General features: G+C 51.6%; 1 protein-coding gene across 1 annotated transcript; it reads right to left on the reverse strand.

Moving 5' to 3' along the window:
* Nucleotides 1-8,576: 8,576 nt before the first annotated feature.
* LOC132470142 (vasorin-like) lies at nt 8,577-13,685 on the reverse strand. Its single transcript, XM_060068462.1, has one exon. It carries the CDS (start codon nt 12,551-12,553, stop codon nt 10,478-10,480), a length of 2,076 nt encoding a protein of 691 aa, XP_059924445.1. The 5' UTR covers nt 12,554-13,685; the 3' UTR covers nt 8,577-10,477.
* Nucleotides 13,686-14,140: the final 455 nt, after the last annotated feature.

The raw sequence follows: 14,140 nt of genomic DNA on the forward strand, positions 1-14,140 counted from the left end.
CCGCGTTTTTGACAGCAGGTCAGAGAGCCCACAGGGTGTATATATCTGGCGTGTAATTGATTGTAAACACATGTAAGAGACGGAGGTAAATCAGGCGGGCCAACGCACGCACCCTGACAGGCTGCCGTGACGGGCGGCTGAAGACCCTGATCCGAGCCTGTCCCCACCCTCCTCCCAAGTGTAAACACTCGGCACACGCAGTACATGCATGTGAGCGCGCACACACGTACGCACGCGCACACACGCATACATAGCTATAGGCAAACACACACGCATGCATCCATAGCCACCCGCTCACACACATGCACACACCAACAGGCAACAGACACACTCGTACGCCAAGCCACAGTCTCACACACTCACACACAGACATATGCAAGCACAACCACAAACCCACACACACACATAGCGACACACAGATACATATTGGCACGCACGCGCGCGCACACACACACACACACACACACACACACACACACACACACACACACACACACACACACACACACACACACACACACACACACACACACACACACACACACACACACACACGCTATGCTATGCTATGCTATGCTATACTCCCACCTTGCAGTTGTAAACGCCTCAATCAAAGCTTCACGTACATTCTCAGGCAAACACTTGACGTGCATACTGTGTACGCGTTGCCCTCCGCTAGGCTGATGTCATCACACAGCCACAACCTCAGTGATGCCCTTGGCATCTGGCGTTGCCTCTCGCGTTGAGCGTAAACAGAGCAGCGACGGCTCCCAGCGCCAGAACCCCGGGCCCGGGCCCGTGAAACGTGCACATGTGTAGACAGAGCGCTGGCACGATGCACGGCGAGCTCCACAGCCAGCCGTGGGCTGTGTACACAGCAGCGGCCTGATGGATGGCTGCCGGGGTCCCACAGAGCAGTGGGTCTGACCGCCCGCCTGACCCCAGCGCTGGCCGGCCCACACCACGACCCCTGCTCCTCGCTAGTACAAGAAGAAGAAGAAGAAGAAGAGGTAGTACTGCGTTAATTGCGCATACATGTAGCGTATAGGGGGAGGTCAACCGTTAATGGGGTGATGTTATGCCACCAGGTGTGAGAGGGATTAGCAGTTTGAAAGTCAGCCTTTTCCTGGGTTTCAGTGACATCACAAGTGGGCGTGTCCCCCCTAGATGTATGCTGGATAGATGAGCGATATCTGATACAGGTTGGTAGACGGGTTCATCCAGCGTGCATCGAGGTGGACCCTCCCACTCGGGATGTCACTAAAACACGGGAAAAGGGCATGTAATCACTCACACCTGGTGGCCCAATATCACCCCTTTAACTGTTTATTCCAGCCCTAAGCTACATGTCACCCCTAAAAACGCGCTTTCCTGCCTCTCTAAACGCTCCTGTCCATCATTGCAAGAAAAGCCAGTGCATCTATCACAGAGGAATAAAAAAAAAGAGTGGGGAATGAAAAATGGAGAAGTTGAAGGAGGGGTGGAAAGTGAGGAAGAATGTCGTATCTGTAATGGAGGCCATCCCCAGCCCGGCATGCTTTTATTTTGAAAGCATGCACACATGAGCGATTGTAATCCGTCCTTAATGGAGTGCTCCCATCTTTTCAACACGGGCCACGTTCTGGCTCTCCTTCAGCAGAGTCCAGGGCCGGTCCATTATGGGTTGGTATTGCGTTACCCTTTTTTGCTTTCTTGATGCGTTCGCTGGCAGCTCCGCAGGGAACCGCTGAAGCACGGTGCCTGGCAGTCAGCAGGCCCACGCTGGGGAGAAGAAAGGTCACGTCCAATTACACGAGCTGTGTGTGTGTGTGTGTGTGTGTACCCCGATCCCCTATTGGCACCGCACTCGGGACAGAGGAGGACTCGAAGTTCTGCCCTTCTTTTATACGAAACGTGCTGAAGCAACCGCACTTGTGCTTGTGGTACTTACTGCTACTCAATGTTCAGATATGTGAACTTAAAGGAGAGTTCCTTCCCTGAAACTGAACGGGGGTGGAACAGTGTTGCCTCTGTATTGATGAAGGTCTCCCTGCATTCTGAGAGCAGGAGCTGAGACCCACTGCGGACCAGATGGTATTACCAGGCCCAGTAAGAGGCTCAGACCTTTTTAACCAGATAAAAGCCTCCATTGAGATTGAAATCTCTCTTTCAACTGGGCCTGATGAGCTGACTAGGCTGAGCAGTATTTTATCATGTGAAATCTATTTCCGTTCCTTCAGTCTGTGGATACTTTTGATCTATCGGGAGAGAACTTTGAAATCACAAACAATTTGTAGCAATTTGAATTTCGCCTTGGTATACCCCTTGGTATATCCCTTACCCGCCACCACTTAGCAGGGCGTACTGTCATGTCCGATTCCCAGATAGCTGTGCACACAGCGCGGTATTGTGTTGGCATCTCGTCGCGGCTGTACGGCGGCACACTGGGTCGTACATTAACATTTACAAAGCCGTACACTGTGGATGCGGGGCTTTGAGGTCTCTGGTGTGTGCACCCCGAAACCAAAACAAGGACTTTACCTCACTCGGCTTGTATTCTCCCTGGAATGATTTGGGTTTAAGAGCTTGGATTGTTTTGCGGTTTCCCCCTGAGGGTTTCGCTAGGTTATAGGTGTCACCTCTGCAGGCAGCCAGACCAGCCAGACGGCCGTGGCCACGGCCGTCTGGCTGGTCTGGCTGCCTGCAGACGTGGCAGTATTGGCGGACGTGTCGACCTTGGTCACGGTCCCTTGGGGGGGGGGGGGGGGGGACAACGCTAAGCCCGGAGATAACCTGCGACGCTGCTGACGCTCTGTTACGACTCGAGACAGCTGTTCTGTCTAACAACCCCCCCCTCCCCCCTCTCCCTCCCCTCCTCAGCTCTCATCTCCGCCGGTCACAGCTGGTTTGGGATAAAGCGCAGGTCGTGTCAGGAAGCACGCGCCCCTGCGAGCCTTTAAACCCCCGGACAGGCAGAGTTCCCAAGCCGAACCCATCCAAACTTTTGCCAGCGATAGTATATTGGCTCTATTGTTTTAGCATCGTTGGATTCAAACCAAAGGCCTTGTTTGATCGTTCGATGCCATTGAGCCGTTTAAATGTATATCGTTTTCCTTGAGAGTATTGGGTAAGGCAATAAAGGCTACATCCGTAGTGGCCCGATAAAGTACACCAATAAAGTACATCAAGGCATAGATAAAGCAAAATTAATTGTCTGGAAATTATCCAACAAATCGGTGAGCTGAGCTTCTATAAACATTATGAAATCTCCCTTTCCACACGCTCAACTATACGGATATGATTAAATACGTAATCGTGCCATCTGAAACCAGAACCCAATGTTACTTGACCCGTCGTCTCTTTCACCTGTAGCAACCCAAGCACTCTCTCTCTCTCCCTCTCCCCCCTCTCATTCCCTCTCTCCCTCTTCCCCTCCTATCTTTATTAATACCACATTTCTCCTTTGCCTCTTTTGCTTTTTTTTAATGAATACAATTCCCTCGTTGCCGTTTCTCCATTCCTGTGGAATGAGAAGCACATTTGGGTCGTGTTCCAGCAATGACAGAACCCTGAGACCCCGCACAGTCCCAGACCTGGGGCTTGGAAGAGCCCCCAGCCCCCCATCGGTGCTGTTTACCACTTTCTTATCCCCCTCGACGCACACATGCTGAAACACACCCAAATGCCAACACAAACACATACTAATACACACACGCATACACCTCCACACACATACACATACTAATAACACACACACAGACACACAAACACACACACTGATACACACACAAAAACTTAACATTAACGGTCTTTCTTGTGTGTAAATGTAATCAATCGCACACAGTCATTTCTCCATCTTTAACGTTCCTAATCCGTTTTTCAATGAATTATTCCCAGTCTCATCTCTCTTTGATAGCAGTTTTCCCTCTCCACGTGTGGTTTTCCCACTTTTGGCCCCAGTTTTCTTCTTCTTTTCCAGCGACTCTCTCCTGGCTTGCGGTCGTGGCTAACTATTCATCCACCATGCCTGACCATGTCAGACCTTTTCCAGTCAGGAACCACCATTCGATTATCTACTGGGACGGGGGGGGAAAGAGTGAGAGAAGAATCTGGCTCTATACTATTACTTACTCTTCAGTGAACTGCTTTACGCTAGAGCCTTTATTGGATGCTCTCATAGTATCCATGGATACTCAACTATGACGCTTTGTGAACTTTGACCTTACTCTTGATTAAGCGCACCATTCAGCAACCCATACAGACGTCCGCTAATTACGATGAGGGAATACATTCACACCTATTCATTCGTTTAGCAGTCGCTTTCATCCCAAGGGGCTTTCAAATCCAAACTGCCGAAGCAACGAAAGACGTTTCCAAAAAGAAGACTGGACAAAGTGCAGAACTTTGAGCGGAATTATACAGAAACAAGCTGTATTTTTATGCTAATAACGGACAGAGCTTAACGGTTCTCCATCACCCAACGTTGTATGGAAAACCCTGCGGCGTCTCCGCACCTACACAAAGTGTACTGCACGCAAACGGCCGAGTTATTAGCTACACCTCCGACGTTTTGTTGCTCTTCTTCCCCGGCTGGCGGGTTCACGGGGGTACAGCGGGGGTTGGGGCGTCCCAGGGTTCTGGGCCTCTCGCCTGTGGTGAACCCTGGCAGCCACCTGCTTCCCGGACGCTCTGACAGGAGCCGGTGGCACATCAGCCTTCGTCTTCCATAACACTCCCGTATTATTGCTGCTCCACCCCCTCCCAGCGCTGGGGCCGAGGGTGGGGGAGGAGGGGTGGAGGGGTGGAGGGGTGAGGGGGGTTAGGGGGGTTGTTGGTCTTCGGGGGCAGGAGGGTTTGAGTTAGAAACGAAGGAATTAGAAAATGGAATCCGGAGCGCTGGGACGGCCCGGCTTTAAAAACAAAGTAGCGGTGTGTTTTCTCTGCCCTCCTCTCTCGCTCGTGCTCTTGCCTGTCTCTCTCTCTCTCTCGCTCTCTCTTTCTCTCTCTCTCTCTCTCTCTCTCTCTCTCTCTCTCTCATGCTGTCTTGCTCTCTCTCGCTCGCTTTCTTTCTTTCTCTCGTTCTCTTTCTCTTGCTCTCTTTCTCTCTTTTTTTTCTCTCTCTCTCTCTCTCTCTCTCTCTCTCTCTCTCTCTCTCTCTCTCGCGCGCTCGCTTTCTTTCTTTCTCGCTCTCGTTCTCTTTCTCTTGCTCTCTTTCTCTCTCTCTCTTTCATCTCTCTCTCGCTCTCTTTCTTTCTTTCTCTCTCTCTCTCTCTCTCTCTCTCTCTCTCTCTCTCTCTCTCTCTCTCTCTCTCTCTCTCTCTCTCTCTCTCCTATTGACACCGGTCACTAATTTGTGGTGGGGCTTCCAGTCATCGGTTAGCCTACGACCACATCAGACAGGCCGGACGCGGCTCCGGGATAATGGAGGTTGCACGGTTTTGGCAAAGCAGGGCACAAGAAGCAAAGCCTTTGTTTCAGCTCACTCTGCTGCCGGAACCAGAGAAACACACCACTGGCAGGCAGGGGATCACTGGGACGTTGCTATTGTCTCATGATGTCATCTCATGTGAGAGCTTCAATGGCGAGTTATTCCAAGCGTTTGAGGAGACTAGTGGGGAAAGTGATCGCTTGTCTCAAAGAGGTATTGATAGAAATTCGTATTCAGAGTTTTTTTTGAAGTCCACCTCGAGGATCTTGGCGTGCTGAAGCAAGGCTGGGTGAGCTCAAGGTCAGGGTGCTCTGGGTGTCAGCCACCTGGTGGACTGTGAACGTGAGGTTAGAAAAGTGAACAACAAAGTGAGAACTCTTCCCTGTTTTGGCACGGCAGCGGCGGAACGAGAGTCGCTCACCAGCTTCCGAAAGGGACCCAACACTCACTTGTTCAGAGTTCACCTGGACTCTTCATAGCCACCTTTCTTACTCCCCCATCGCCCTCCTCCCTTCCACTCCTAGAAGCAGCCCTTAAAAATAATAATAGTAAAAGTTAAAAAAAGTAGCGTCTATCCTATTCATCTAGGTTGTAGATATGTTGCTTGGCATTTGTTACTATGAATATCTGTACTGCACCGCGAGCGATATATTGTTGTTTCTCTTTCGTCTGACAAATGTACCTATTGTAAGTCGCTTTGGTTAGAAGCATCTGCTTAATGCCCTAAATGTAAATGCGGGGACCCAGAGTAGATAACACGGCCGTAACCAGCCCCGAGACCCGGGGTTCTGACCCGGTGCCACGTCTGCAGGGCCGCCGCCGTCTCCTGCCCTCCTTCTCCTCGCCTTCAGGATTAGCTAACGACCCATTCTGCAACGACAAGGGGCACCGGTCGCGGGACGTGGGCCGCGGGGGAAGGCCCGAGAGGCGGCGTGCTGCGGGGAAAACGCTGAGGTGGCGGGGCCCGGGGCCGGGGCCGTGTACGAAGGCAAGGACAATATTTACTCTGGAGTAATGTGGTGTGTGGATTCCTTTGGGTTTGACTTTATCACCGTAGTAGCGAGCTTCCTCGGCACTACAATGGGAGCATTGAAGCCCGTGGAGGGCCTTGGAGGGCCGTGGCAGACGGCAAGCATTGGGCTGGGCACCAGGCCAGGTACCGGGCCTCAGTTAAACCCAGGGGGGAGAAGGGGGGGGGGGGGGGGGGGGTTATGGAGGGGAAGGAGAGGAACAGACATCGAAGGCTCATTAATACAAACACATGTGCGCGCACACACTCTTTCTCTCTCTCTGTCTCTGTCTCTCTCTCTTGGTGTGTGTGTGTGTGTGTGTGTGTGTGTGTGTGTGTGTGTGTGTGTGTGCGTGTGCGTGTGTGTGCACCTCTGACTCACTCACTCCAGAATGATCTCTCACTATCTCCCGTGAATCATTTTCCACGTAAAAGAATGCGTAGAAATCCCGTTCAGGAAGAAATCAGTTATCCTCGACATCCATCATTTCGATGGCTCCTACAGCTGTCCTCTCACCTGCGGCCTCTCTACAGACGAGTCTCCCCGGGAACCCAACACCGCGTTTCCTCATAGCACGGAACCGTATGGACTGAGAGGGACGCCCACACTTGATTCACACGGACGGCGAATGCGCCGGGAGTAAACAAACAACGCGGAAGAAAGGGAACACGGGAAAGATGGCGGCCAGGAGGAAGAGCAGGCGGAGCGCGGAGAAGGGGAACGGAGCGGCGAAGCAGTGAAGCAACAGGGCTGTGTGTTGTCCTCTCGCGGGCTGGGAGGTTTCCTCCCGCTCGGTGTGTGTGAATGGAAATAATAATAATAATAGCACCTGCGTGACATCAGTCCCACGCTGCTTCAAGTGTTTGTGTTGATACTCTGGGACGCCTCTGGGCTGCCCGGCTTCCGTGTGTGTGTGTGTGTGTGTGTGTGTGTGTGTGTGTGTGTGTGTGTGTGTGTGTGTGTGTGTGTGTGTGTGTGTGTGTGTGTGTGTGTGTGTGTGTGTGTGTGTGTGTGTGTGTGTCGGCATTCTGCCCCCTGTGTGTGAGTGTATCTCCTTACATGTGCATGTTTTGGCAGTGCTTTTGTGTGTGTATGTTTCTCCATGCATGTGCGTGTGTGTGTGTGTGTGTGTGTGTGTGCGTGTGTGTGTGTGTGTGTGTGTGTGTGTGTGCCTATGCACAGCATCATTATTCTCGGGCCAACATCCCACCAGTAAAACACATGGGTGGTCAGCAGCTTTTATGGTGTTGGTTTGCAAACAATGTGAACCGGTTTGGTCCGAGGAGTCGCGCGTTGACTCACTCACCATGATCCCTGTTCACCTAGATACCTAAACCTGCGGTTTCATCCCCAGTCTCCCTACTCTGTTGGGCCCTGAGGCCTTTGCTGTTAAGAGAGCCATTATACATGTAATAAAACATGGATGCTGTGGGCAAGGCCCCCCTGTTGGATACACAATGGAGAGTAGGATGTAGCCCAACAACAAATTGGCTTATTTACTACAACCTCCTGTCCTGGAAAACACTGTGAACGGTTTAAACAGTAACCAGATGTAACACTCTGCGTTGGTAGAGAGCAAACAGTAAACAATGTGAAGTACTCACACACACAACGACTCACGCATGTACGGGTGCACACACACACACACACACACACACACACACACACACACACACACACACACACACACACACACACACACACATCAAGTACATAAAAACAATTTGAGCTGACCAGCATCTTTTGTGAAATATTGTGTAATTTGCAGAGTTAATATGGTAACTTGACCATCATCTTTTATCCATCATCTTATTTCTTACTTTCTCTCTTTCTCGCTGAACTTCTGACCCCTCTCTCTTTCTCTCTTACTTTCTCGCTTGAAGTAAATTGGCTTATCCTCCTCTATGCCAGTCAGGCAATCTCTTCCTCTCTCACTGTTCTTCTCTCCCTTGGTCTCTTCCTCTGTCTCTCTCTCTTTCTCTGTTTGTCTGTCTGTCTGTCTGTCTGTCTGTCTGTCTGTCTGTCTGTCTGTCTGTCTGTCTGTCTGTCTGTCTGTTTGTCCCACACTCCCTTTCTCTCTCGCTCTCTCCCTCCCTGTCCCTCTGCTTATCCTCTCCTATGCCTGTCAAGCAAAAATAATTTCATGCAGAAATCAAGAGTTTTCATTTTTATGTATAATCTTTTTATTTTATTTTACATATCAATATTTTCCACTTTTACAAATATGTTCACTGTATACAAAAAGGCAACAACAGAGCTTTACAAGTAAGAGCTTCCCAAAGTAAACAGGGAAAATTAACGATCCCATTGAAAATACTGTGCGTGGTTTTCAATGTAAACTAATTAGCGGACAAATATTCCAGTTTGATGTTTGTTTGTTTTTTGGCAATTTTGGTCGTGATTGAATCCAAGGAAAAACTGCAGTGTGGTGTGTCTACATTCCGGCACATACACATCTTATTGTGTGTGCAGGTATTCAGTGTGCTCTCTCATGGGTGACACTGAGAGACACATGTCTAGTGGTAACTTTATGTCTGCGCGTCTCTTAAAGACGTGACTGGACAAGCTCCTGCATTATCACAGTTTGTTGACAGACCTCACACACACACACCTACACACACACACACACACACACACACACACACACACACACACACACACACACACACACACACTCACACTCACACTCTCTCTCACACACACACACAGACACACACAGACACACACAGGCAAGCAAGCTTGCCACCATAGAGAGCGTGAACCTCTTTGTTAATCCTAAACGGTTTGACATCCCAGTGTGTCTGGGTCACCATGTTTTTGAGGTCTCCGACTCGCCTCAGAATGATTAAATTAAGAGCACAACACTATGGAGTTACCACGCTACATCTGGAGCTGGAGCCGTTTTAAAATGAGCGAGACTAAAACCAAATTTTTATGGTGTTAGGCAATATGCCACAGCAGCAAATGTCGTACCCCAGGGAATGAAAGTACACACAAACACACTATCTGTTCTGTGTGAGTTGTGAGCAGTATAATTCGGGTGCCTTGTAGCATGAATCAACAATACAGTATCGGACGTTATCTCTCCGTTCTCAGCTTTCTGGTATAGTTACATTTTGGTATGCATCACAGTTGAAACTAAATACGGGGATGAGTTTCCCTTCGTAACGTTTGGAATCGTCTCAATGGAGGAAAGGGAGGGTGAGTGCTGAAGAATGAGGAAGGGGACTTAGCCTTGAGTCAGGCCGAACTTAACAGCTACTTCGACCGTCTGACATTCTGCAGGCAAAGCCCTTTGATTGACTCTGTTGGTACAAAATGCATTTTTAATCTTCAAAGATTTTAATCTGATGTTTTGTCTGTCGGTGAGTCACAAGAGATAGGGGTGGAAGGCTGCACAGTCACATTGTTTTAACAAGAGAGAAAAAAACAACACAGACACTTATAAAAAAATAACATTAGAAATTGTATTTGTACAAAAGCAGTAGAGCCGAAGGAAGCTATGCAAGAGAGCAATGCGCGGTGGAGCCGTCTTCGACAACGCTTCATTTGGTGACAAAAGAGGTCATTCACAGCAAGCACGACTCCTTTAAGGTAGTGCTGAGGGTGCTACAACATAGCAAAAATACAACCCATCATATTAATGGGGTTTAGATCAGTTGTTACAACTGGGAAATGGCAGCACAGCCCAATATCAGTGCACACCTCTTCTTTATTACTAATAGGGACATCACCCACCTCTGGCATAATTTAACCCTCAATTTCAATCTATAGCCCTCAATCTGAGGGGGTTGTCCATCTGGTAGGAAACTGCAGGAGTCAGCTACATCATATTTAAGGGAATATCCCTTTTTTTTATTATCTCCAATCTCTTTGTTTATTGTCCAGTTAGACAAACACTTTATATTTACAACGTCTTTAATGTTCCGCATCTCTGTTCCTGGATGGCCGGTCCCGCCCACTGCCACTGCTATCACCCAGAGCAGTTGCCAAGACGCCGACAGCACACCACAACAGAACGCCCCCAGTCAGTCTCCCCAGTGCAGTGCAGTCCGAGCAGTCAGAAGTAGCTGGGCTTGTGCGTGCACATATTGTTGTTCGAGGTGCAGTGATCCTGGAGCAGCAGCTCCTCGTACTCCAGGTTACCGTTCTGAACGGCAGGCTCGGGACTCGAGGCCTCGGGCTGCTTCTTGGGCAGCTCCCCATTGTCTAGGCTGGTCCGCACGCCCTCCAGTTCCAGCTGGGAGGGCTCGCAGTCCAGGGGGTTCAGGTGGCCTTTGCCCCTTCTTTTGCGGAGGTAGCAAACGAGCCCCACGGCCGCTGCTATCAGCACCAGGGACAACAAGATGGCCAGGGCCGGCACTAGCATGGTGGTCAACCGCTTGTCCTCTACGCGGGCCCCCACGGTGCTCTGATGCTGGCCCACCGTGCGGGCCTCAGTGCAGGAACTGTCCATACCGATAGGGGTGCCCAGAGGCCTGGCGCACACGGCGTACGTGGAGTTTGGCTTCAGGCCTCTGAGCGTGTACTCCGGGTAGTTGGCGGGAACGCTCAGGTCGATCGGCCGGCGGTCGGGCCCCGAGAGGTTCCGGTAGGTCAGGCGGATTCCACGGATGTACGGTCGCCTCTCGATGTAGCGGTGAAGGTCCAGCCGTATCGTGGTCGAGGTCACGGCCCGGGAGCTTATGTCCGCTGTGTCCGAGATGACCGTTGCCATGGACACCTCGGCCTCAGGCACGGAGGGTGAATGATGACGGGGGATCTCACAGTAGACGCCCGAGGTGCCGGGTTGACAGGCGCATGCTACCTGGCCGCGTCGGTCCAGCCGACACAGTCCACCGTTAGAGCAGGTGTTGGGATGGCACGAAGTCGGCTGCATCTCATTGTCAATGCTGCTGCTGCTGCTGGGGCTGGCATGGACGGGTGGCAAAGAATTGTCGTCTTCCGGGTCCAAGGAGTAGTCGCTGGGCATCGGATCGAGAAAAGCCTCAGATGTACTTAGGGGGAGGGTCACAGGGTCAGCTGCGGTGGTGGTGGTCTTGACCGTGGTGGTGGTCACTCTGGTCGTAATAGGGCAACCAAACTCACTGTGCTCCATCCTCTGCAGAACCTTCCCAGCATTTATCGGGGGGAAGTGGCAGCGGGTCTCCTCGGTTCTGTGCAGGGTAATTCCCTTGGTCTTCAGCCAGTTTGGAAACCATGCAAGGTTGCACAGGCAGTTGAAGGGATTCTCTGCTACTTTTAGTTTCTCCAAGTGGGGGAAAAGCTTCGGGAATTCCTCGGGGAGACCCTGTAAACTCAGGCTGCTGATGTCCAACTCGTGAAGATCCCCCAGATTCTGCAGATCCTTTACATCCAGGGGTCCCATGGGGTTCCCTCCGAGGCTGAGGTGGATCAGCCCTCTTGCTTCCTTCAGCGCCGGAGGGAACACCTCCAGTTGATTCTCTGATATGTCCAGATCATGGAGATTACCCAGACTGGCCATGAGCTCATCATCGAGGTGGGTGAGCCCGACTCCCGCCAACCTCAGGGACTCGAGGTTCGGGGTCTTGAGGTCTTCCGGACCGAGAGTCGGGAACACATTATAGCTGAGGTCCAGCAGCCTCAGCCTGGGTAAGGACAACGCCGGCAGTGTAGTAAGCTGGTTTCCCTGTAGCTTGAGCTCTATCAGCTGCTCCAAGCCACTAAAGGCCGCCGGGTGGATGGTCTTGATGTGGTTGCTGTACAAGTAGAGCCGCTCCAGAAGAGGCATGCCGTGGAAGCAGTGTTCGGAGACGTACGTGATCTGGTTGGAGTTCAGGTCCAGGTTCCTCAGGGAGATCAAGGGCTGGAACACCCTATCGGGAAGCGCCGTCAGCTTGTTCTGACTGAGGTCCAGCATCTCAAGGCTCTCCAGGCCGTCAAAGTCCTCCTCGGTTAGTCCCTCGATGCCGTTGGAAAAGAGGTAGAGGTTCTGCGTGGCCGGGGGTACCCCCTGAGGGATGGCGGGGGAATGCCGCTGGAAGCAGAAGATGGACTCCAGAGTGGAGCAGGAGCAGTCCTTCGGGCAGTCGCCTCGCGAGGCAGCGTCCGGTAGGAGAAGAAGAAGAAGCAGGAGGAGGAACAGGGGAGTCAGCGGAGTGAGGAGGACCTTCATCTTGGCAGTGTGTCTCTCTCTCTCCTTCCCCCCGCTCAGCCTGAAACGAAAGAGAACAAGAATGCGATCAGTGACCTGTGACTTCAGAGGCTCGAAGGACACGAAGAGAATGGAACAGGTGGTACGAATTGTGTCTTCTCGCAAGGCTTATCAGTTACTTTGTCGTAGTGACACCGCAGAGGCAGAATGTAATACGTGAATGTGCTTGACGTTTCAAATTATTTTACATCATTGTACTATAATACCGTTGAATGAGGTGCGAAAAAAAAAAATTATGCCGAATTATGTTACTAAATTTTATATTTTCGACCGAGCCTTCGCATCAGGGGCCTGCATGCTCCTGTGATCAAAAGCAGTCCCCTGGCACAAGGCTGCTCTGGCAATAAGCTGCCTGGCTGACCCCGGGGGCTGTGAGCAGCTTTCCCCTGTACTTATAAAGACGTCTGCTCCGTGGCACCGGTCCACACTGCTCTGGCTTGGGCCGCGCTGCGTTCTCGGTGCAATGTGCTGTGTAATTGATAGTATTGAGCGGAGCAGAACCTCGGCTTTGCTCTTTACAGTGGCAGATACTTGGACGCAATAGGTGCTCTTTGTTGCTGCTGCTGTGTGTGTGTGTGTGTGTGTGTGTGTGTGTGTGTCTGTGTGTGTGTGTGTGTGTGTCTGTCCCAGCTAGTAGCGAGTGCCACTGTACACATGCTGTGGGCGAACTCAGGGGTTGCGGGGGGTTGAAGGGATAATCTTCACAACGCAAACCCATGACCACTGAACCTCCCCCGGGCCCAGTAGTATCTCCCCATGTAGATCCGCATCATTAATCCGAGTCCCGGGCTGACGGGTGAAGCTTGCACGGGGCATAAATAACCTTGGCCATCGTGATAAAGTTATACGGACAAGGCCTCACTCAGAGCCTTCACTCAGGAACGACCTCGCCGCCGACGGCGCTCCGGTTTCTCCGGTTTCGTCCCGGCCCTCACCGTGTCAGCACTACGCCCCCCGTGTGTGTGTGTGCGTCCACCGCGGCGGAGAGCAGGGGCCCGCCGTCTGTCCGGCCGTGATTTAGTCCGCGCCGTTCTAAACTGGGGAGATGAACTGCAGTGGTAGCTCAAACGCCGCCTCCCCCCGCCCCTCCCCCTTCCCCCTTCCGCCCCCCCGAGCGGTCGACGGGATTATAAATAACACGAAGACTGGCGTGCTCATGTTGTCGTTACACGGAGGACGACGCACAAACTCGGCTCGACACGTCGTCTTAAAACTAATAAAAACGCGTGAGGAATGTGTTTTTAGATTTGTGCCGTTGTCTCCTGAGATCTCCAGAGGGCCTCTTAAGGACTCGCAAGGAGGGGGGGGGGGGGGGGGCTCAGGACTTGAAAGGGGTTGAGGGGGGGGTTAGAGATATGGCGGTGGGAGGGGATGCAGGGTAGGAGAGAAAATAGATTCAGCGATGCATCAACCTCTGAGAACCCGGGGGGGGTGGGGGGGGCATAACCTGTTTCTATGACCTGTTTCTATGACTACTAGTAAATCTATTCTCAGTGATTCCGTGTGACAGTGGGGCCTCCCGTAGTCAATACAGTCACCAGGGCAGTG

The sequence above is a fragment of the Gadus macrocephalus genome, chromosome 2 (genome assembly GCF_031168955.1).
Source record: "Gadus macrocephalus chromosome 2, ASM3116895v1".
NCBI classification, from domain to species: domain Eukaryota; kingdom Metazoa; phylum Chordata; class Actinopteri; order Gadiformes; family Gadidae; genus Gadus; species Gadus macrocephalus.